The sequence below is a fragment of the Amblyraja radiata genome, chromosome 35 (assembly GCF_010909765.2).
Source record: "Amblyraja radiata isolate CabotCenter1 chromosome 35, sAmbRad1.1.pri, whole genome shotgun sequence".
Classification (NCBI taxonomy): domain Eukaryota; kingdom Metazoa; phylum Chordata; class Chondrichthyes; order Rajiformes; family Rajidae; genus Amblyraja; species Amblyraja radiata.
Window position 1 is genome coordinate 8,551,215 of NC_045990.1, and position 25,525 is coordinate 8,576,739.

General features: G+C 49.9%; 1 protein-coding gene and 1 long non-coding RNA gene across 2 annotated transcripts in view; one reads left to right on the plus strand and one right to left on the minus strand.

Moving 5' to 3' along the window:
- The first annotated feature begins 4,426 nt into the window (after window positions 1–4,426).
- On the plus strand, window positions 4,427–24,007 carry LOC116991902. The gene is made up of 3 exons (XR_004416922.1): window positions 4,427–4,440; window positions 8,268–8,273; window positions 23,913–24,007. It is a non-coding gene; the product is annotated as an uncharacterized LOC116991902 (long non-coding RNA).
- LOC116991901 (Krueppel-like factor 1) overlaps window positions 5,324–25,525 on the minus strand; it is a 36,467-nt gene continuing 16,265 nt past the window's right edge. The window contains exons 2-3 of the mRNA XM_033050880.1: window positions 9,905–10,913; window positions 5,324–7,114 (exon numbers count right to left, since the gene is read on the minus strand). Coding sequence (XP_032906771.1) covers window positions 6,939–7,114; window positions 9,905–10,913 — 1,185 coding nt within the window. The 3' untranslated portion in view covers window positions 5,324–6,938. The remainder of the gene's footprint in view (window positions 7,115–9,904; window positions 10,914–25,525) is intronic.

Below are 25,525 nucleotides of genomic sequence, written 5' to 3' on the forward strand. Positions count from 1 at the left end.
CTGTCTTTGATCGGATCTTACTGCCTTTATCTTGCACTATTCCCCTTTTCATGTATCTGTACACTGTGGATGGCTTGATTGTAATAATGTATTGTCTTTTCAGCTGACTGGGTTAGCACGCAACAAAAGCTTTTCACTGTACCTCGGTACACGTGACAATAAACTAAACTGAACTAAATTAAACTAATCTTTGGTATAAATCAGCATCTGCAGTTCTTTGTTTCTCCTATTAAATCTTTCCCCTCACATCTTAACCTTGTGTCCTCTGGCTCTTGGTCCCTCTACGCTGGGTAAAAGTGCATTCACCCTCATCATTTTATACACCCTCCATATTAAGATCAGCCTTCATGCTCCTGCCTGGAACCATTTGTGGCCACCTGCTGCCCTCTTGTGGCAGAGTGCAGAATGGCCTGATGGTGAAGTAACAATGTCTTAGTTATAGAAGGAACTGCAGATGCTGGAAAATCGAAGGTAGACAAAAATGCTGGAGAAACTCAGTGGGTGAGGCAGCATCTATGGAGCGAAGGAAATAGGCGACGTTTCGGGGTCGAGACCCTTCTTCAGACTGATCTTATCGTAACTCTATGAGTCTGAATAAGTAGGATCTCAACCCGAAACATCACCTATTCCTTTTCTCCAGAGATGCTGCCTGACCTGCTGAATGCTCCAGCTTTTTGTCTCTGTCTTTGATGATGAAATGATTTTCCTATCGATGAACGTCAAAAGAAAGTGCAAATGTTGGGACCAGAAATAAAAACAGAAGTTGCTGGAAAACTCAGCAGGTCAGACACTGAACTGAATTGTTAGACTGACAGTGGATAAGTGGTTTTGGGGGATTCAGTGGAGATATCTGTGGGGATATCATTTCTGGTATCTCATAGTCACAGAGTTATACAGTGTGAAATCTGGCCCTTCGGCCCAACTTGCCCATACCGGCCAACATGTCCCATCTATACTAGCCCCGCTGCCTGTGTTTGGTCCATATCCCTCTAAACCTGTCCTATTCATGTGCCTGTCTAAATGCTTCTCAAATGTTGGGATAGTCCCCGCCTCAACTACCTCCTCTGGCAGCTTGTTCCATACACCCACCACCCTTTGTGTGAAAAGTTTACCCCTCAGATTCCTATTCAATCTTACCCCCCCTCACTTTAAACCTATGACCTCTGGTTCTCGATTCCCCTACTCTGGGCTAGAGACTCTGTGCATCTCTTGAAGTGTACGTTGGAAGTCATTAATGTTTCAGAACCAAGGGCGGCAAATGTTACAATTAGTCGGGCTGCTGCCTCATAATTCCGGAAATCCGAGTTCAATTCTGACCTCAGGCGCTGTCCGTGTGGAGTTTGCACGATCTCCCCACAACTCACTGAATCTATAACTGAGTTATGAAGTGGGAAATGGAGTTAATGTTTCGGGGCAAAGACTTGACGAGTTTGCAAGTTGGGAACTTGCGACCAGTGTGTAAACATACTGCCTGGTTGGGCAGCACGATGGCGCAGCAGTAGAGTTGCTGCCTCACAGCGCCAGAGACCCGGGTTCGATTCTGACCTCGGGTGCTGTCTGTGTGGAGTTTGCATGTTCTCCCCGTGACCACGTGGGTTTCCTCCGGGTGCTCCGGTTTCCTCCCACATCCCGAAGGTTTGTGCGTCCATTATCCATGTAGTGTGTAGGGAGTGGATGAGAAAATGGGTTAGCATGACTGATGGTCAGCTTGGATGCAGTGGGCTGAATGGCCTGTTTCCATGCTGTGTTTCTAAACAAAACCATGAACGGTGGTTCGGGGAGCTGCTTCAGTTATAAGCTGACAACCCTATGTACTAAAGATGCTGGAGTCACTCAGAGGGACAGGCAGCATCTCTGGAGAGAAGGAATGGGTGACGTTTCGGGTCGAGACCCTTCTTCAGACTGAGAATCAGGGGAAAGAATAATAATAATAATAATGGATGGGATTTATATAGCGCCTTTCTAATACTCAAGGCGCTTTACATCGCATTATTCATTCACTCCTCAGTCACACTCGGTGGTGGTAAGCTACTTCTGTAGCCACAGCTGCCCTGGGGCAAACTGACGGAAGCGTGGCTGCCAATCTGCGCCTACGGCCCCTCCGACCACCACCAATCACTCACACACATTCACACACACATTCACACACAGGCAAAGGTGGGTGAAGTGTCTTGCCCAAGGACACAACGACAGTATGCACTCCAAGCGGGATTCGAACCGGCTACCTTCCGGTTGCCAGCCGAACACTTAGCCCATTGTGCCATCTGTCGTCCCGATGGGAAGCATCAAAGAAGAGAAGCATCACCCATTCCTTCTCTCCAGAGATGCTGCCTGTCCCGCTGAGTTACTCCAGCATTTTGAGTCCATCTTCGGTGTAAACCAGCATCTGCAGTTCCTTCCTACACAAACCCCTGGACCAGGCTGGGTAAGAATGGTGAATTTTACTCCCTAATCACCACGGTTACTGACTTACACGTTTTTTAATCACGAGAATGTATTAATTTTCAAGGCCCCCGCTGGGATGGTGAGAGGTGAACATTTGTCACAAGCCCAGAGCATCTACAAAGCTTGTTCCTCGGTTTGCAGCCACAGAGGCAGCCTGGGGATGTCCACAAGAGGGCAGCAAAGCGCCACAATCCCCGCAGAGTCTGAAGAAGGGTTTCGGCCCGAAACGTTGCCTATTTCCTTTGCTCCATAGATGCTGCTGCACCCGCTGAGTTTCTCCAGCATTTTTGTGTACCCCTGCAGAACACTGATGAGCGATGTCGTGGGGCAAGTGACCCCAGGTGGAACAGTCAGACTAGAGGCCCAGGACCAAGGAGACTAGGACCAAGTGCAGACCCGCTGGGTCTGTTCCCCAACGAGCGGTGGGGGGGGGGGGGGGGGGGGGGGGGGGGGTGCTGTAGGGGCAAGTTTTTTTTAACACAGAAGGCTGTGGGTGCCTGGAACACGCTGCCAGGTGTGGTGGTGGAGGCCGATATGACAGAGGCGTTTAAGAAGCATTTAATGTAGATAGGCACATAGATATGTAGTGAATGCTGGAATATGCATCAGGTAATGCCCCTGTCCCACTTAGGAAACCTGAACGGAAACCTCTGGAGACTTTGCGCCCCACCCAAGGTTTCCGTGCGGTTCCCGGAGGTTGCAGGTGGTTGCCGGAGGTTGCAGGTAGTGGAAGCAGGTAGGGAGACTGACAAAAACCTCCGGGAACCGCACGGAAACCTTGGGTGGGGCGCAAAGTCTCCAGAGGTTTCCGTTTAGGTTTCCTAAAGTGGGACAGGGGCATTAGAGTTTGTCTTGATGTCATGTTCGGCACGGACAATGTGGGCCGAAGGGCCTGTGCCTGTGCTGTACTCTTCTGTCTTCTATGACGGGTGAGGTGCACTAGCTGATTGTCCGTGGGCGCGGCACGGTGGTGCAGCGGTAGAGTTGCTGCCTCACAGCGCCAGAGACCCGGGTTCAATCCTGACTACGGGTGCTGTGTGTACGGAGTTTGTACATTCTCCCCGTGATCTGCGTGGGTTTTCTCCGGGTGCTCCGGTTTCCTCCAACACTGCAAAGACGTCCGGGTTTGTGGGTTAATTGGCTTCTGCAAACTATCTCTCGTGTGTTGGATAGAACTAGTGTACGGGCGATCGCTGGTCAGCACGGACTCGGTGGGCCGAAGGGCCTGTTTCCTCGGTGTATCTTTAAACTAAACTAAACCACCCAACAGAGCCTTGGACTTCAAACCTACCATCGCCAATACTGCCTGTGACACAAGACACTCTCAGAGTTACAGTGGGCTGGTTCTACCCTCTGGCCTGAACCAACCAACTTAGAGCTGGTTCACTCTCTCTAAACCCAACAGCTCTGCTCCATCGCTCTGCAGTGCCACCTTGCACAGCCCCTCTATCAGGACAAGTCTGGTTCAACTTTGCACAGTGCCCCAGGTGAATGGCCAGGTACCAAGGGTAGAGGCTGCAACCTGCCCCAGGGTTAGAAACATGGAAAATAGGTGCAGGAGTAGGTCATTCAGCCCTTCGAGCCTGCAGCACCATTCAATATGATCATGGCTGATCATCCAGAATCAGTACCCCATTCCTGCCTTCTCTCCATATCTCTGGATTCCGTTAGCCCTAAGAACTCTATCTAACTCTCTCTTGAATACATCCAGTGAATTGGCCTCCACTGCCTTCTGTGGCAGAGAATTCCACAGATTCACAACTCTCTGGGTGGGAAAGGTTTTTCCTAATTTCAGTGCAAAATGGCCGACCCCTTATTCTTAAACTGCAGTCCGTCTGTCTTTTCTTTTTTTTTGGCCTGTTAGGTGTATGTTTTTGGTTTCGGTTTTATTTTATTTTTAGCTTTGTATATATGCGGGGGGGGGGATGGGGGGGGGGGGGGCGGGGGGAAACTTTTTAATCTCTTCCCTGCACCGGGGCCTTTTCCCTTTTCCCTGTCGAGTCTCCGTTGTCGTTGGGGCCTAACATCGTGGAGCCGGCGGCCTCCAACCGGAGTCGACCTGGGGCTCCAGTCACGGAGCCTGCGGACTCGCCATCGCGGAGATCGCCGACTTTGGAGCGCAGAGAGCTGTGGTGGCACGCAGCTGCGACCCGACTTCAGAGCTTCAAGGGCTCCGGCCACAGGCCCGGGTGGACGGTAACATCGGGAGCTCGCGGGTCCCTGGTGGGAGACCGCTTTTCGGAGCTCCCACAACGGCAAACTTCTCCCGCCCGAATCGAGTGGTTTAAATCGACCCGGAGCGGGGCCTTACATCGCCCCGCGTGGCTTAAACGGCCGCGGGACTTACCATCGCCTGCCGGGGGCTCTAACACCAAGAGCCTCGATCAGCTCGATGCAGCAGTTTGACTGCGGGGGAAGAATAAAGAACAGAGAACAGGGAAGAGATAAGACCGTTGCCTTCCATCACAGTGAGGAGGTGTTTGGAGATTCAATGTGATGGATGTTTGTGTGGAATTGTGTCAATTGTGTGTTTTAGTTGTTTTGCTGTTATGACTGCAGGAACGTAATCTTGTTTGAGCGTTGTATGTTTAAATGACAATAAACGACATCCTATCTTCTTCTATCTATCTATTAGGTTAGAAATAGACCCAGTCTGAAGAAGGGTCTCGACCCGAAATGTCCCCCATTCCTTCTCTCCAGAGATGCTGCCTGTCCCGCTGAGTTACTCCAGCATTTTGTGTCTATCTTCGGTTTAAACCAGCATCTGCAGTTCTTTCCTGTACATTAGAAAGACCAGGGTTCATTCTTTAGAGGGGAGCCTGCTTCACACAAACCTTCTGCATACGTGTGTGGACAGATTGAATTCATACACTTGAACGACAAAACCAAAATACTTTATTTCAGATTCACCACCGAGGGGGGGGTCAGAAATACAAAATAATCACCCACCCTACTCAGACAGGAATTCACTGTTCCAGGATAATCTATTTACACTGCTTGCCCTGTGAACGCGATGCTTATTTACAATGGATACAGGTGAATGTTTCTCACTGACAGAGCGTTGAAAATACCAAGGTGCAGTCAGCAACGGAACTGCAAATTAAATCCCCAATTAAGTCCCAAAGGGAAGGAACAAACAGGGAAATGGGATCAATTTCGGACAGAAGGCGTCAGACTGGAGCCGTCGTTGTACAGTCGCTGCCTTGCAGCGCCGGGGACCCAGGTTCGATCCTGACCTCGGCCGCTGTCTGGGTGTGTGGAGTTTGCACGTTCTCCCCCCGTGGCCAGCGTGGGTTTCCTCCGGGTGCTCCGGTTCCCCGCCCCACCCCCGCCCCACCTCCCAATGACGGTGGAGTAGACTTGATGGGCCGAATGGTGGTATTCTGCTCCTAGAACCTATGAACTCTGGGTAAAAGGTCATTGGTTTGCCCAATGGATGTAGTCCTTTAGGTCAGAAGTCAGGAGATGAGAATATGAACACTTATTATATCTACAGTTAGGAGTGACAGGGAGAGGGTGCAGGAAGGTCAGTAAGGAGGTCATTGATTGGCGGAAAGAGAAGAGGTGAGATTGGGAACAATGCGTGGACTCAACCGGGGATCATTAGTGATAGGAGCAGAATTAGACCATTCGGCCCATCAAGTCTACTCCGCCATCCAATCATGGCTGATCTATCTCTCCCTCCTAAGAAATGTGCGCAAATTGGGGTTGGGGGAGTGGAAAGGATATTATTTGAAATTGGAGAATTCATTGTTCATACCATTGGGTTTTAGGCTAACCAAGATGTAGGGTCCCAACCCGAATGGTGGTCTGTACTTTGCCTCCAGTGTTTCGGGGGACACAGGCCAAATGCATGCAAATGGGGCTTCCCAAGAATGGCAGCTTGGCCAGCATGGATGAGGTGGACCGAACGACCCGATGTACTGCTCTTTGAGGGCGGCACGATGGCGCAGCGGTAGGGTTGCTGCCTTCCAGCACCAGGGTCCCAGGTTCGATCCCAACTACGGGTGCTTTCTACATGAAGTTTGGACCTTCTCCCCATGACCACGTGGGTTTTCTACGGGTGCTCCGGTTTCCTCCCACACGTGCAGGTTTGTAGGTTACTCAGCTTCGGTAAGTTGTAAATTGTCCCTAGCGTGCAGCATAGGGATGACCGCTGGTCGGTTCGGACTCGGTGGGCCAAAGGGCCTGTATCCGCGCTGTATCTCCCGATAAAGATGCTGCCCGACTCGCTGAGTTTCTCCAGCACTTTGTATTTGCACAAGATTGGAGTCGCTTGCGTTTCCTTCCAGCTGGTCATCTCTTCCCCCACCCCAAACCCTCCCCCCCACCCCTCACCCCTCACCCACCCAATTTGGGGCTTTGTGTCTCCCGTTTGACCGTTTGACCTCCTGCGTCCCATGGTCTTGGTTGGAGATGGAGATGGAGATGGAGGTCACCATTGTGGGGGGGGGTTGTCCATGGGCGACAGGTCCAGCCCTGGGGTGGGTGGTTCACATGTGCCGCTTCATGTGAAGAGCCAGGTGGTCGGAGCGGGAGAAGGCTCGTTCACACAGGTGGCATTGGAAGGGTCGGTGGCCCGTGTGCTTGCGGTAATGGCGGGTCAGCTCATCGGAGCGGGCAAACTTCCATCCACATCCTTCCCAGGTGCAATGGTACGGCTTCTCACCTGCATGGGGGAAAACAAACACACCCACAATGTGTTAAGAGAGAAGGTCCTTTCAACACCACCCTCACCACCTCCAGAGATAGACAGATTCTTGATTAGTAGAAACATAGAAACATAGAAATTAGGTGCAGGAGTAGGCCATTCGGCCCTTCGAGCCTGCACCGCCATTCAATATGATCATGGCTGATCATCCAACTCAGTATCCCGTACCTGCCTTCTATCCATACCATCTGATCCCCTTAGCCACAAGGGCCACATCTAACTCCCTCTTAAATATAGCCAATGAACTGGCCTCGACTACCCTCTGTGGCAGGGAGTTCCAGAGATTCACCACTCTCTGTGTGAAAAAAGTTCTTCTCATCTCGGTTTTAAAGGATTTCCCCCTTATCCTTAAGCTGTGACCCCTTGTCCTGGACTTCCCCAACATCGGGAGCAATCTTCCTGCATCTAGCCTGTCCAACCCCTTAAGAATTTTGTACGTTTCTATAAGATCCCCTCTCAATCTCCTAAATTCTAGAGAGTATAAACCAAGTCTATCCAGTCTTTCTTCATAAGACAGTCCTGACATCCCAGGAATCAGTCTGGTGAACCTTCTCTGCACTCCCTCTATGGCAATAATGTCCTTCCTCAGATTTGGAGACCAAAACTGTACGCAATACTCCAGGTGTGGTCTCACCAAGACCCTGTACAACTGCAGTAGAACCTCCCTGCTCCTATACTCAAATCCTTTTGCTATGAAAGCTAACATACCATTCGCTTTCTTCACTGCCTGCTGCACCTGCATGCCCACTTTCAATGACTGGTGTACCATGACACCCAGGTCTCGCTGCATCTCCCCTTTTCCTAGTCGGCCACCAGGATTCCTGGTGGCCGACTAGTACAGGTGTCAGAGGTTCTGGGGAGAAGTCAGGAGAATGGGGTTAGGAGGGAGATAGATAGAAAACATTATTGCCATAGAGGGAGTACAGAGAAGGTTCACCAGACTGATTCCTGGGATGTCAGGACTTTCATATGAAGAATGACTGGATAGACTCGACTTGTACTCGCTAGAATTTAGAAGATTGAGGGGGAATCTTATAGAAACTTACAGAATTCTTAAGTGGTTGGACAGGCTCGATGCAAGAAGATTGTTCCCGATGTTGGGGAAGTCCAGAACAAGGTCACAGTTTAAGGATAAGGGGGAAATCTTTTAGGACCGAGATGAGAAAAACATTTTTCACACAGATAGTGGTGAATCTGTGGAATTCTCTGCCACAGAAGGTAGTTGAGGCCACAGTTCATTGGCTATATTTAAGAGGGAGTTAGATGTGGCCCTTGTGGCTAAAGGGATCAGGGGGTATGGAGAGAAGGCAGGTACAGGATACTGAGTTGGATGATCAGCCATGATCATATTGAATGGCGGTGCAGGCTCGAAGGGCCGAATGTCCTACTCCTGCACCTATTTTCTATGTTTCTATGTATAAACATAGAAACATAGAAAACAGGAGCAGGAGGAGGCCATTCGGCCCTTCGAGCCAGCACCGCCATTCATTGTGATCATGGCTGATCGTCCCCAATCAATAACCCGTGCCTGCCTTCTCCCCATATCCCTTGATTCCACAAGCCCCTAGAGCTCTATCTAACTCTCTCGTAAATCCATCCAGTGTTTTTGGCCTCCACTGCCCTCTGTGGCAGGGAATTCCACAAATTCACTTGATGGGCTGAATGGCCTAATTCTGCTCCCATCACGTTTGACCTGATGACCCCCTACCCTGGTCAAGTGGACTCATTGTTCCCAAACTCTCCTCTTCTCTTTCCGCCAATCAAGGTCCATCAATGACCACCAGTTACTGAGTTGATGGGCCGAATGGCCTCATTCTACTCCTATTCCTTATGGCCTTAACTGGAGGTGTTTATCTGTATTGAGTTTGTAAGGAGTGTGGGGTGGCACAGCGATAGAGTTACTGCCTCACAGCACCAGAGACCCGGGTTTGTTCCCGACTGCGGGTGCTGTCTGTACGGAGTTTGTACGTTCTCCCTGTGACGGCGTGGGTTTTCTCCGGGTGCTCCGGATTCCTCCCACATTCCGCAGATGTGCAGGTTTTATAGGTTCATTTAGACAATAGACAATAGACAATAGGTGCAGGAGGTTGGTCTTGGCGGGGAGGAGGCTCCTCAAACTGCGGAGCATCCTAAACAATACAGCTCACCCCCTCCATGACACACTGGTCAACCTGAGGAGCACCTTCAGCAACAGACTGGTTCCACCAAGATGCAGCACAGAACGCCACAGGAGATCCTTCTTCCCTGTGGCTATCAAAGTGTACAACTCCTCCCCCTTCTGTCGTGGGGTAGACTGAGACTGACTCCCCCCTCCCCCCCCCTCCCCAATCTTTGCACATCTCTGATCCTTTCCACTTGTCACTTTAATTTCATGTTTCATGTATTTTGTATTTTTATGAGATCAATATCCCTCCTGGGATCAATAAAGTATCGTATCGTAATGTACAATATATTGTATTGTATATTGTATCGTAGTGTCTAAAGTGCTATTGTATCGTATTGCAATACAGCAGGTATCATATTCCTTGTTTGTAGCCACAGGAAGGAAGGATCCTGGTGAATCCTCTCTGTACTCCCGCCAGCCCATTAAGGTCCATCCAGTTACTGAGTTGATGGGCCGAATGGCCTCATTCTACCTGGACCTGCTGCCCATGGACAATGAAGTTGCAATGACCTTACCGTTGTTGCCCTGTGTGTGGGGGGGCGGGGACGGGTTGGGGATAGGGGGGGGGGGAGGGGGGAACGTACCTGTGTGAGTGCGCAGGTGAGCCTTCAGGTGAGAGCTCTTGGTGTACACCTTCCCGCAGCCAGGGTACTCGCAGCCGTGACTGGCCACTCTCTTCCTCGCCCAGGTCTTCCGCGTCCGCTTGTGCTTGGGGTCCTCGCCATCGGCGGGAGACGGCGCCGAGCCCGGGAGCGGGGACGGGGTCAACAAGGTGGCGGCGGCGTGCCCGGGCAAGGGGCTCTTGAGGTTAGACGTACAGAAGTGGATCTGGCCCTGGTACTGGGGTGCAGGCTGCTGCGGGTAGTACGAGGGGTATCGGGACAGCACCTGGTAATTGAGTGGCCCCGGCTGGTGAAGGTGGTGCTGGTGCCGGTAATAGTCGGGCAGCTGGTACTGGGACATCTGCTGGCTCCTCGGGAGCGACCTCAGATCTGCTGGAGATGTTGTCCCCACCTGGGGATAGAACTGGCGGCCAAGGAGGCCCCTCGGTAGCAAGATGGGCTTCTGCTCGGTGTTGGAGGAACTTGGCGCCAGGCGGCCTTGCTTATGGCCACCATCTCCCGTTGGCATTGGCGGGCATGCCCCCAGCTTCTCCAGCAGCGGAGATGAAGGTCCCTGGTCCGCGCTTCCCAGGGTGGTGTAAGTTTTACAGCGTAGGTCAATACCGTTGACCTGGGCGCTTGGTCTCAGCTGACTTGTTTGGACATCCGCGGACATGAGTTCAGCCACCAGGCTGGTGCCCGGAGGGTCCGAGCTGCTCCACTCTGCGGACTGGTGGGCTTCCCTCTTAAATTTGCCGCTGTGGCTGTCCGGTACCTGTGCCAGTGGGTACCTGGGGGGCACGGGCGTGTTGGCGTCATGCTCAGCGCCGGATAGATCCGACAGGAAGAGATCCAGGTCCAATAAGGAACTGAAGTCCTCATCTTCTCGTTTGATCTGGTCGGGTGCAAGAAGGGGCCTGGACCCAACTCCAACTGAGATCCTGCCACTGGTGGCGTTCAGCTTGGTTGAGTTGTCCTCCACTTCCCACCACTGTAACACAAAACGAACAAGACATCAGTTCCATTCCCATCTCCTACGTTGGAACAAACCCCATTAAAACATCCGCTCTCAGTCCCCCAACACACGTACGATACAATAGAACTTTATTCATCCCAGGAGGGAAAATGATCTGCCAACAGTCATAAAAACACAAGATACATGAAAGAGGACACTCTCTCGAACTTCTACAGGTACACAGTAGAGAGCGTGCTGACTGGTTGCATCGTGGCTTGGTTCGGCAACTTGAGCGCCCAGGAGCGGAAAAGTATGCAGAAAGTTGTAAACACTGCCCAGTCCATCATCGGCTCTGACCTCCCCACCATCGAGGGGATCTATCGCAGTCGCTGCCTCAAAAAGGCTGCCAGCATCATCAAAGACCCACACCATCCTGGCCATACACTCATTTCTCCGTTCCCATCAGGTAGAAGGTACAGGAGCCTGAAGTCTGGAACAACCAGGTTCAGGAACAGCTTCTTCCCCACAGCCATCAGGCTGTTAAACTCACCATCAAACAAACTCTGAACTATAAGTCTATTGCACTTTATCTGTTTATTTATTTTGTATATATATGGTCTATGGTATATAGTCACACTGAACTTTTATCTCCTGTTCTGTATTATGTTTACATATTCTGTTGTGCTGCAGCAAGCAAGAATTTCATTGACCTATCTGGGACACGTGACAATGAAACTCTCTTGACTCTTGATGAGTGGAAAGGATTGGGGATGTGCAAAGATTGGGGAGGGGGGGGGGGGGGGAGTCAGTCGACCCCATGACAGAAGGGGAAGGAGTTGTACAGTTTGATAGCCACAGGGAAGAAGGATCTCCTGTGGCGTTCTGTGCTGCATCTTGGTGGAACCAGTCTGTTGCTGAAGGTGCTCCTCAGGTTGACCAGTGTGTGTCATGGAGGGGGTGAGCTGCATTGTCCAAGACGCCCCGCAGTTTGAGAAACATGATCTCCAGACACCATCACCTCTCATCTCTCACCCTATGTGGTCCCATCTCTCCCCTCTCTCCTCCTGCCTCAAGTGAAACCAGTCTTCCTTGAATTGTCCATTCCCAATTCCTATCACTCCAACATGGACGCCCAGGATCCAAGCCATGGAATGCTATTCCGAAACATCACCACCGGGGTGGGAGATTGCAACCTTCACGTGGTCCACCCTGTCTCAAAGAATGCAATCAACCTGGCGTGCACAATCGAATAAGATCAAATAGAACAAGTTGACCTACAACTTTAGACTGTGCACGCCACACGCAAGGAGAAGATGATCACCACCCCTCCACCCTTTAAGACATCGTCCGCGGCTGACCATAGTAGCATTGTTAACATTAGCAGCTCCTATCGGGGATGGGAGTCAATCAGTTCGGTTCAATCACACTTCCGTGAAGCAGACTTGGAATGTGTTACTGCATCAAGTTACTATTCTGAAATTGACAACACTCAGGTCAGGCAGCATTGCTGAGGAAAGAAAAATAGCTCTCTTTAAGCGTCATCCTTGTGTCGTTAGTTTAGTTTAGAGATACAGCGCGGAAACAGGCCCTTCGGCCCACTGGGTCCGCGCCGACCAGCGATCCCCGCGCATTAATACTATCCCCCCCACACACACACACACACACACCAGGGATAATTTTTACATTTACCAAGTCAATTAACCTACAAACCTTTGGAATGTGGGAGGAAACCGAAGATCTCGGATAAAACCCACGCAGGTCACGGGGAGAACGTACAAACTCCGTAGAGACAGCGGCTGTAATCGGGATCGAACCCGGGTCTCCGGTGCTGCGTTCGCTGTAAGGCAGCAACTCTACCGCTGCGCCACCATGACTGCCCTTGTGTCTTATCTCCTTTCATCCACTTTTCATCTCCTACCTTTATCAACCCATCTCATTATCAAAACAAAACACCTTGCCTATATCCACCTGTAACACAAGGACACACACAGTGCTGGAGTAACTCAGCAGGTCAGCCAGCATCTCCGGGGAACATGGATAGGTGACGTTTCAGACCTGTCTCCCGACGCAAAACATCACCCACCCATCCATGTTCTCCAGAGATGCTGCCTGGCCCGTTGAGTTACTCCAGCACTTTGTGTCCTTTTGCGTAAACCAGAATCTGCAGTTCCTTGGTTCTCCACCCATCACTTGCCAACTAATGTCCAACCTTCCACCTCTTTTCCAGCCTTCTCCCCCCCCCCCCCCCCCCCCCCCACTCCTCCCCCCCTTCTAACAATCAATCTGAAGACGGGTCCCGACCCGAAACCTCATCTGTCCATTTCCCTCCACAGATGCTGCCTGACCCACTGAGTTCCTTCAGCATTCTGTGTTAAACACCATAAAAAGAGCTGATCTGAGACCCTTCGTCAGAGCAAAGGGTCCATACAACACACCAACGTATTGTGCTAAAGGCCCTCCCGACGAAGCATTAACACTGATTCTCTCTCCACAGATGCTGACTGATCCACTGTGTGTTTCAAACCATTTTCTGCTTTTGTTTCAGATTTTAAGCAACAGCATTTTTTAAATAATTTTTTGCAGTCAAGAAATTGACGGACAAGGTTTTCGGATCGGGACCCTTCTTCAGACTGGGGGTGGGGGGGGGGGGGGGGGGGGGGGGGATAAACCTGGAAAAGAGACACAGACTGCCAAGTGACAGGTGGATAAGGGGGAAGAGGGGCAGGATGGTGGGAAAAATGAGCCTGCACTAGGGTGGGGAATTCCATAGGAAAGAGAGATAGTTCGGGGGAACTGCAGATGCTGATTTACAACAACAAAAAAGGACACAAAGTGCTGGAGTAACTCAGCAAGTCAGGCAGCATCTCTAGAGGACATTGATAGGCGATGTTTTGTGCTTTGGGTCGAGTCCTTTCTTCAGACTGAAGAAGGGTCCCGACCCGTATCGTCACCTCCAGAGATGCTGCCTGAGCCACTGAGTTACTCCAGTGTCTATCTAGAGTTGAAACCCGGGCCTGATCAGAGGAGGTGGTTGAGGCAGGGATAATCGTACCGTTTAAGAAGCAATTAGACAGGTGCATGGATAGGACAGGTTTGGAGGGATATGGGCCAAATGCAGGCAGGTGGGACTAGTGTAGGTGGGGGCATGTTGGCCGGTGTGTGACAAGTTGGGCGTAAGGGCCTATTTCAACACTGTTTCACTCTTTGATCGAAGATCACCAGGGCAAATATTATTATTATTTTTAATTGAGATCTAATTGAAAAAAAAGTGAACTAAGCACCTCTTTCAATCAGTCCAAATATTGTGGAACCAAGGAAACAGTTTAATTATGAGTCATCCCCAGAATCCTGTTTGATTACTATCTTGCCCTTATGTAGACTTTGTTCTCTGTTGCAAACTATTTTGTTGTGTCCATTTCCTGTCCCATTTCTTCACACGGACTGGAACGGGTGCTCAATGGTGTCTAATCAGGGCGATAGATTGCAATAGATGAGCTAAGAACAGGGGTGCAGTGTTGGAGTGTGTGGAGATGCAGCTGTCAAACAGAGTGTGGGACTCGCTGCCTTTCACCCGAGCGTTCCTGCCTGCACCGCACCCCCCCCCCCCCCCACCCCACCCCCGAGGGTGTGGCTGCTTGCGTGACTGCTTCAGGGCGATCGTTTAGGAGATGACGTAAACCTCCTCCCTCTGACCCTCTCTCTCACCCCGTCTCAGAAGTGGTGGCTTCACCTCTGGGGGAGGTTCCAGATCAGCAACAATAATTCCCCCCCCCGCCCAGACCAGCGACCAGAGTCTAGGGTCCTTCCGCTGCTGGACATGGGGGGCACGGGATGGTGGAGACGCCCCTCAAAACAAGGGAAGGTATCCCACGCCAGGGGGCCACATGAGTGGCACGGGTGGGGGAGAGTTTCGTGGAATTTGAAAAATGCATTGAACAATTTGTATAGCCTCCGAAAATGTCGGATGAATTTTTCGCACGGTTCACGCATTGTATATATTTATTACTTGAATAAAGTCTATTTTGAAATTTAAAAAAATAAATAAATAAATAAATAAAATCACCAGGACCCTCAGAAACGGCAACAATTCGTCGACCCGTTCCACAGAATTAAAATATATGTGGCGGCACGGTGGCGCAGCGGTAGAGTTGCCAGAGACCCGGGTTCCATCCTGACAAAGGGTGCAGTCTGTACCAAAGATCCTATAGCGAGCAGGATAATGAATGGATGGGATTTATATAGCGCCTTTCTAATACTCAGGGCGCTTTACATCGCATTATTCATTCACTCCTCAGTTACACTCGGTGGTGGTAAACTACTTCTGTAGCCACAGCTGCCCTGGGGCAGACTGACGGAAGCGTGGCTGCCAATCTGCGCCTACGGCCCCTCCGACCACCACCAATCACTCACGCACATTCACACACATTCACACACAGGCAAAGGTGGGTGAAGTGTCTTGCCCAAGGACACAATGACAGTATGCACTCCAAGCAGGATTCGAACCGGCTACCTTCCGGTTGCCAGCCGAACACTTAGCCCATTGTGCCATCTGTCGTCCCAATGGCGCAATGGATGGTCCACTCCACTAAAAGGCCGTAGTAGGCTCATGGGTAATCTTCAGCGCCATTTGCGTAACCGGTTTCCATCATGGCTTCAAGCTAATTCAGGGAGATTCTGCTATATCAGGCGGGGAGATTCAAGGACAGACACAAAATGCAGCGGGTCGGGCGGCAAAAAGAATAGGTGACATTTCTGGTCTGTACGGAGTTTGTACATTGTTCCCGTGACAGCCGTGGGTGCTCCTGATTCCTCCCGCACACCAAAACCGTACAGATTCAAGGCTAATTGGCTTTGGTAAAATTGTAAATTGGCCCTATTGTGTGAAGCGCAGGGTTAGTGTGCGGGGGTCGCTGGTCGGCACGGACACGGTGGGCTGAAGGGCCTGTTTCCGTGTTGTATCCCTAAAAAACATGATTCAAATGCTAGGATTTGATGATGCTACCTTATTGGCACTTGTACCTGGGTGCAGTTACACAAAGTACACAAAGTACACATCACAATGAACAAAAGTTACAAAACATTCTCATCCTTTCTTCGATTTGCATGCAATCCAGGCTAATCATACGACAAACGAGGTTAACAGCTAAGCAGCAAAATAACCAGAGTGCAGAATCTAGTGTTACAGCGACAGAGAAAGTGCAGGCGCAAAAGAAAATGCAAAGGCCACAACAAGGTAGGTTGGAAGATCGGAATTTCATTCATAATATGTGAAAGGTCTCTTCAATGGTCCAAGAACAGGGGGGGGAAATACAGGTAGCTCTTGTTGAATCTGGTGGTATGTGCTTTTGAGGAGATGGGAGATGGGGAAATAGGGAATGTCTGGGGCATGATATATCTTTGCCACATGGACATGGAACTAGCACTCAATGGTGTCCAATCTGGGTGATATATTCAAATACAGACCAGTTGGATAAGCTGACAGCGCAGGCAATGTTCCAATTGTGGAAGCCATTCAGCCCGTCGAGTCTGTGCAAGCTCCCAGTAGATCAATTCCCTGTCCTAGCTTTTAGTTTAGTTTAGTTTAGTGACGCAGGCCCTTCGGCCCACCGAGCCCATGCCAGCCTGCGATCCCCACACATTAACACTACCCTACACACACTAGGGACAATTTTACATTGATACCAAGCCAATTAGCCTATAAACCTGTGCGTCTTTGGCGTGTGGGAGGAAACCGAAGATCTCGGGAAAAACCCACGCAGGTCACGGGGAGAACGTAGGCAGCACCTGTAGTCAGGATCAAACCCGGGTCCCTGATGCTGTAAGGCAGCAACTCAACACCGTACATTATGAATTATTCTGCTCCCGATAGGCATCCAGATCACCACTGCATAGAGTGCAGAGTACAAAGGGGATTTTTACTTAACCCACTGCCTTCAGTTTTAAATGCAAGCCCCCAACATCCAGCATCGCCCACTGCTGGATGGCCGCTCATAAGTACGCCAGGCTCTCGTGGACATTTTTCAACATGTTGAAAAATCTTCACGAGTCTTCCCGAGCTTACCGCGTTTCCCGAGGACCTGCCGTTAGCGTTACGAGCCGCTAAGAGACGTCCCCGAGCTCCGACGTACCCGCTACGTACATTCTACGTGCTTACCACGCGTTTGATTTTTTAAAAACTCGGGAGAGCTCTTGAATGAACTCGTACAGTGGGACAGGGCTTTTAGTTTCTTGATCACATCTGGGAAGAAACTGTCCCTGAATCTGAAGGTGTGCATTTTCGCACTTCTATACCTTTTGCCCGATGGGAGAGGGGAGAAGAGGGAGTGGCCAGGGTGCGACTGGTCCTTGATGATGCTGCTGGCCTTGCCGAGGCAGCGTGAGGTGTAGATGGAATCAATGGAAGGGAGGTTGGTTTGTGTGATGGTCTGGGCTGCGTCCACAATTTGCTGCAATTTCTTGCGTTCTTGGATGGAGCTGTTCCCAAACCGTGCTGTGATGCATCCCGATATAATGCGTTCTATAGTGCGCCTGTATAAAATGGCGAGAGTTGTAGGCCTCATGCCAAACTTCAACATGCTACGTAACTTCCATCTTACCTACAGATCTCCCAACTTTTGTCGTAGTTAGAGAAGTTCAGGAGCTGCTCTGCTTCACCAACTGATCTCTCAATGTGATCTACCGCTCTGCAGGATTCACGCACAATCTCCCCCCCCCCCCCCCTCAGATCCCCCGTTCCTCTGCACCCTAAAGATCTTTGACAAGGGCACCAGTAGTTGTGGACTCCATTGAGGGCCTTCTGACCTCCCCACCATCGAAGGGATCTACAGGGATAAAGACAGCAAATATCGAAGCAGTGGCCAAGAAAGCACATCATCGCCTCTACAGTTCTTCCTTAGACGGCTCAGGAAGTCCTGAACAACTCTTACCAACTTCTACAGATGCGCCGCGGAAAGCATTTTATCGGGATGCATCACAGCATGGTTCGGGAACAGTGACATCTCTGTGGATTGTCACCTTGTCGTGGTGGAGAAGCTTGTGTGGTCCTGAGATCCCTGAGAGCGATGCCGTCTGGAGCTATGCCACTGGTAGGGACCACCCATGGCAGTAAGGTCGAGGAGAAGGTCCCTGACAAAGAGCAATCCAACCAAGAACTCAATGGAGGACCTTAGTGGGGCATCACAACGGCTGAGACGCAACCCAGACCATCACACAAACCAACCTCCCTTCCATTGACTCCACTTATGCCTCATGCTGCCTCGGCAAGGCCAGCAGCATCATCAAGGACCAGTCACACCCTGGCCACTCCCTCTAGTGTGTGTGAAAACGCACACCTCCAGATTCACCTCAGGCAACTGAACCATCCTATCACCAACTAGAGAGCAGTCCTGAGCCACCATCCACTTCATTGGAGACCCTCAGACTATCTTTAAATTTGACTTTACTGGCTTTATCTTGCACTAAACATTTTTCCTGTTTATCATGTATCTGTACACTGTGGGTGGCTCGATTGAAATCATGTATTGTCCTTCCGCTGACTGGTTAGCACGCAACTAAAGCTTTTCACTGTAGTTTGGTACACGTGACAATAAACTATCAAGGACCTACTCCATCCAGCCACATTTGTGTCTCGTTGCTACCATTCGGAAGGTCCAAGAGCCAGCAAACAGCGACCAGCGGGTTCACAAGCAGCTTCTTCCCAGCAACTTTCTTAAGGGATTGTGTACCTTCGATTTTCCAGCATCTGCAGTTCCTTCTTAAAAACTTTCTTTAGGGGTTGGACAGGCTAGATGCAGGAAAAATGTTCCCGCTGTTGGGGGAGTCCAGAACCAGGGGTCACAGTTTAGGAATAAGGGTTAGGCCATTTAGGACTGAGATGAGGAAAAACTTTTTCACCCAGAGAGTTGTGAATCTGTGGAATTCTCTGCCACAGAGGGCAGTGGAGGCCAATTAACTGGATGTTTTCAAGAGAGAGTTAGATACTCTCAAGGCTAACAGAATCAAGGTAGACAAAAGTGCTGGAGAAACTCAGCGGGTGCAGCAGCATCTATGGAGCGAAGGAAATAGGCAACGTTTCAGGCCGAAACCCTTCTTCAGACGGAATCAAGGGATATGGGGAGAAAGCAGGAACGGGGTACTGATTTTGGATGATCAGCCATGATCATATTGAATGGTGGTGCTGGCTCGATGGGCCAAATGGCCTACTCCTGCAACTATTCTCTATGTTTCTCTGCAACCACCAGACTCTTGAACATTGACCTCATCAACGGGGATCTTTTACGGATTGTGTCTTTGTTTGCATTAAGCACTTCAGTTATCTAGCATTAGAGTTATTCATTAATTGCAATTTTGATTATGTTATATTATGTATGTGTGTGATGGGTCAGACTGCAGCAACTAGGAATTCCACTGTTCCATTATTGGTACAATTAAACAATATTGGCTCTCTTAACTCTTGATGTCATAGAGTCATACGGCACGGAAACAGGCCCACTGGCCCAACTTGCCCACCCTGACCAAAGTCTACGCTAGTCCCACCTGCCCGCGTTTGGACCATATCCCTCTGAACCTTTCCCATCCATGTACCTGTCCAAATGTCCTTTAAATGTTGTATGTAGGAACTGCAGATGCTGGTTTAAACCGCAGATAGACACAAAAAGCTGGAGTAACTCAGCGGAACAGGCAGCATCTCTGGACAGAAGGAATGTGTGTCATTTCAGGTCAAGACTGAAAGGTCACCCAGTCCTTCTCCCCAGAGATGCTGTCTGTCCCGCTGAGTTATCCAGCATTTTGTGTCTATCTTTTAAATGTTGTTCTAGTACCTGCCTCACCGACCTCCTCTGGCAGCTTGTTCCATTTACCCACCTCAGTGTGAAAAAAGTTGCCCCTCGGGTTCTTATTAAACCTTTATCCTGTGCAAGACTGCGAGGCATAAACACCTCCATAAGATCATATCTCATTCTTCTGCGGTCTAAGGAATAAAGTCCGAGCCTGCCCAACCTCTCCCTATAGCTCAGGTCCGCGGGTCCTGGGAATGCAGTGGCTCAACAGTAGAGTTGCTGCCTTAAGGGCCTGTCCCACTTGGGTCACGGGGAGAACGTACAAACTCCGCAGATGGCGCGCAAAGATTTTGGACATCACAAAATCCTGGGACGCGCATCGCTGCCTATGTTATCGCGCACCATGCACGCGTAATGCGGACCACGCGCGCATCACTTGCGTGTCACGTCGCGCGCATCGTGACGCGTAAATGATGTTGCGTAAATTACGCGCAAATGACGGCCAAGTGGGACAGGCCCTTGACAGCACTTGCAATGCTGGGGACTCAGGTTCGATCCAGACTATGCGCGTCCTAGGATTTTGTGATGTCCAAAATATTTGCGCACCATCTGCGGAGTTTGTACGTTCTCCCTGTGACCTGCGTGGGTTTTCTCCGAGATCTTCGGTTTCCTCCCACATTCCAAAGACGTGCAGGTTTATCAGTTAATTGGCTTGGTAAATGTAAAAATCGTTCCTGGTGTGTGTGGGATATTGTTAGTGTACGGGGATCGCTGGTCGGCGCGGACTCGGTGGGCTGAAGGGCCTGTTTCCACGCTGTATCTCTAAACTAAACTCAACATTTTTGTAAATCTTCTCTGCACCCTTTCCAGCTTGACAACATCTTACCTACAGTATATGCAGGGTAACCAACACTGAACACAAAGGTCCAAATGGGTCCTCACCAACATCTTGTAGTTTTGTGTCCAAACTCAGGAGCCAGTTCCAATCCGAGCCGGTGGCTGGCTGGCACATTGGAACATGGCCTGGTGCACTGGTTGGAAAAACTCCCAATTATGGGGGAATGTGCCATCTCCTGGTTGAATCATTCACCCGACTTCTCATAACAAACGCAATTCCCTGGAGAACGTGAACAGGTGATGTAGACACGAAATGCTGGAGTAACTCAGCGGGAAAGGCAGCACCTTCAGAGAGAAGGAATGGTCACAAGGTCATAAGGAATAGGAATAGAATGAGGCCATTAGGCCCATCAAGTCCACTCCGCCATTCAATCACGGCTGATCTATCTCTCCCTCCTCACCCCATTCTCCTGCCTTCTCCCCATAACCCCTGACACCCGTACTAATCAAGAATCTATCTATCTCCGCCTTAAACATATCCACTGACTTGGCCTCTACAGCCTTCTGTGGCAAAGAACTCCACAGATTCACCACCCTCTGATGGAAGAAATTCCCCCTCATCTCCTTCCTAAAAGAACGTCCTTTAATTATCCATGACCTCTGGTTCTAGACTCTCCCACAAGTGGAAACATCCTCTCCACATCCACTCTATCCAAACCTTTCACTATTCTGTACGTTTCAACGAGATCCCTCCTCATTCCTCTAAACTCCAATGGGTACATGGTCAAGTGCCGACAAGCACTCTGGACAGAAGGAATGAGCAACGTTTCAGGTCGAGACTCTTCTCGACAGTGATTCAGTGGAGAGTGAGTCTAGAGATATGGAAGGGTAAGGTGTGAAGATGGCTAATCAAAGCAGAGGGTAAGGAAATGTGGAGTGGTTCATTGTTAGCGGAAGGGATGGTGACAACGTGGCATACAATCAGTAACATTTATTCAGGAGGACAGTAGAACTAGTCGGAGAACTAGGATGGGGAGGGAAGGAGAGAGAGGGAACGCAAGCGTTACTTGAAGTTAGAGAAATCAATATTCTTACCACTGGGTTGTAAGCCGCCCAAACAAAATAAGAGGTGACGTTTTGGGTCTGGACCCTTCTGTAGTATGAAGAGTCCCGACCTGAAGCATCACCTATCCACGTTCTCCAGAAATGCTGCCTAACTTGCTGAGTTACTCCAGCACTTTTCCGCAGTTTCTTGTTTTAACAAATACGATTTCTTGACACTTTCCAAGACCAGGGAGATTTTCAGTTTCTTGATCAATACTCATCCTCAACCGATCTCAAGAACTCAATTGAAGTAATGAAGAGAGACACACAAAGTGCTGGAGTAACTCAGCGGGTCGGACAACATCCCTGGAGAACATGGATAGGTGACATTTTGGACCAAAGTATTGACCAAGTTCCCATGATTTTGTGATGTTACTTTGTCCCGATGAGTAATGCCCCTGTCCCACTTAGGAAACCTGAACGGAAACCTCTGGAGACTTTGCGCCCCACCCAAGGTTTCCGTGCGGTTCCCGGAGGTTGCAGGTGGTTGACGGAGGTTGCAGGTAGTGGAAGCAGGTAGGGAGACTGACAACAACCTCTGGGAACCTCCGGGAACCGCACGGAAACCTTGGGTGGGGCGCAAAGTCTCCGTTCAGGTTTCGTAAGTGGGACAGGGGCATTACTCCTGCTTTTTGTGTCTATCTTCTTGTGTTCCAAAGTGACTTCCACACCAATGTTCCCAGCGCATTTACTGAAACCTGAATGAACTCGCATTTAAAACATTTATTGCTGAATTCTTGAATAATGAAGAAATGTGTGTTTTCTCGTGCATTGTAACGTGACATTGTGCAAGGTAGTTGGCGCTGGTCCAGAGCTGACGCGCAGGTCCTAAACATGTTGCAATGTCAGCGAACACATTCCAGCCCGTGTTCAGACTTGTCCATGCATCATGCGTGTTCTTGTGTCTTGGCACGAGCACAGAGGTTGGAGGCTCAGGCAACATACAAGATGGGTGCTTGCCCCAGGCTGGATTAGCTGTGCTGGTGGTGACTGCATTAGCTGTGCTGGGGGTGACTGCATTAGCTGTGCTGGTGGTGGGAGATGGGTTTGGAGTAATCTTGGGCAACAGATGTCTTCCTATAGCATTGATCCCAGCTGGATAGAGCCTGTTTACTCGATCATCATTATGTTTTTGCATATTAGTTTAGTTTAGAGATACAGCACGGAAACAGGCCATTCGGCCCACCGACCAGCGATCCCCGCACATTAACACTATCCTACACACACTAGGGACAATTTACACATACTCCAAGCCAATTAACCTACAAACCTGCACGTCTTTGGAGTGTGGGAGGAAACCGAAGATCTCGGAGAAAACCCACGCGGTCACAGGGTGAATGTACAAACTCCGTGGAGACAGCACCCGTAGTCGGGATCATAGACACATAGATACATAGAAAATAGGTGCAGGAGTAGGCCATTCGGCCCTTCGAGCCTGCACCGCCATTCAATATGATCATGGCTGATCATCCAACTCAGTATCCCGTACCTGCCTTCTCTCCATACCCTCTGATCCCTTTAGCCACAAGGGCCACATCTAACTCCCTCTTAAATATAGCCAATGAACTGGCCTCAACTACCCTCTGTGGCAGAGAGTTCCAGAGATTCACCACTCTCTGTGTGAAAAAGTTTCTTCTCATCTCGGTCCTAAAGGATTTCCCCCTTATCCTTAAGCTGTGACCCCTTGTCCTGGACTTCCCCAACATCGGGAACAATCTTCCTGCATCTAGCCTGTCCAACCCCATAAGAATTTTGTACGTTTCTATAAGATCCCCCCTCAATCTCCTAAATTCCAGCGAGTATAAGCCAAGTCTATCCAGTCTTTCTTCATATGAAAGTCCTGACATCCCAGGAATCAGTCTGGTGAACCTTCTCTGCACTCCCTCTATGGCTATAATGTCCTTCCTCAGATTTGGAGACCAAAACTGTACGCAATACTCCAGGTGTGGTCTCACCAAGACCCTGTACAACTGCAGTAGAACCTCCCTGCTCCTATACTCAAATCCTTTTGCTATGAAAGCTAACATACCATTCGCTTTCTTCACTGCCTGCTGCACCTGCATGCCTACTTTCAATGACTGGTGTACCATGACACCCAGGTCTCGCTGCATCTCCCCTTTTCCTAATCGGCCACCATTTAGATAATAGTCTGCTTTCCTGTTTTTGCCACCAAAGTGGATAACCTTTCGAACCCGGGTCTCCGGCGCTGCAAGCGCTGAGAGGCAACAACTCTGTGCCGCTGTGACCACCCAATGCTTCATTCCTTTGTTCTACATCTATCTATATCTCTCGTTTCCCTTTCCCCCCCGACTCTCAGCCTGAAGAAGGGTCTCGACCCGAAACGTCACCCATTCCTTTTCTACTGAAATGCTGCCCGACCCGCTAAGTTACTCAAGCTTTCTGCGTCTATCTAGGGACTTACTTAACTGGCTTGGTTCTTGGTTTCCTGGTCCTCCAAAATATTCCAAATGGAATTTAAACTGGAGTTGCTTTCCTGGTTAAGAGGGACATGGGCCAAACGCAGGCAGGTGGGACTAGTGTAGATGGGCAAGATGGGCCAAAATGCCTGATTTCTCATTGTATCTCTAAAGGTAAACAAGAACATCTCCAAAACACCTCAGCACACGTGGCAATTCTTCTAAAGTAATTCTTCTAAACTCACAAGAGTGTAGGCCCAATCTGCTTACTTTCTCCTCATGTAAACCGGAAGGCTGAAGCATCTGTTATTTCAATGATATCACTTGGAAACCAAAAACTAGAGGAAGCAGATCAAAGTCTAAAGATCACGACTGTCCCACAGAACACAATGTTGAATCTACAAGGCTTGGCTCTAAGCAATCTTTTAATTGATGTTCCTGCCAGAAGACTGGAAAGACTAGTCTTACTGCTCTTTTTAATCTCGATTCTTTGATCAAGTTTCTGCCCTAACCTCCCCCTTGCTTGGGTTGACATTGTGTAGTGCCTTGCCATGCTAGGCCATCAAGGGTAATCCCTCCTTATTTAGTGGTGTGGCTTCGCCTAACGGCAGCAGCTCTACTGCAGTCTGTTGTGTCAGAGTTTTCCCTCTCCAAGATGGACTGCCTTCCCAGGCTGATGAGCCCCATCTGCCCGAGACTCGTGGGGGGCGGGAGTGTCTACCTTCCCGTGCAGGTCTATAACACCTGCCCACTGCTCATTATATCCCCACATCCCCTCCTGATATAGGATAAAGAATATACGTAGAACAGCACAGGAACTGACCCTTCAGCCCACAATGTCTGTTCTGAACACAAGACCCTTTAGTCTGAAGAAGGGTCTCGACCCGAAACATCGCCTATTCCTTCGCTCCATAGATGCTGCCTCACCCGCTGAGTTTCTCCAGCATTTTTGTCTACCCTAGTTAAACTGATCTCATCTGCCTGAATGCAGCATTCCTCCAGCCACAGTCCCAGAACATTTGGCACACTACTGCTTGACGTGGAACGTACAGAAACCTGAAGTCCGGCGTCACCAGGTTCAGGTAACCTCTGAGTCACTCCAGCTTTTAGTGTCTATCTTCGGTTTAAACTAGCATCTGCAGTTCCTTCCTACACACGGGTTATGTTGTTGCGTGCGTTTGCCCGAGAGAGGCTGTGATGCTGCTGCAAGCAAGATTTTTATTGTGCCTGCACCTCACCCTGCTTGTGCAGATGACAATAAACTTGACTCGACTTGACTTCTCGAACGGTTGTGGGAAAACAGGATAGATAATTTACAAGCGCCTGGGAGCCGCGAGGGGAAATTGTTCGGGCCAACTGCATTTTTAAGTGAGTGAGTTTGTGAGAAGAGGCAGGGTGTTCCTCAACCTGCAATAACCCAGACAGGCGCCAAGACAGTCGGCGGCTGAACGTCATGTAGTTCAACATCTCTGCTGGAGAGACGAGTATTATAGGCAGCATTCCTCAGTCACAT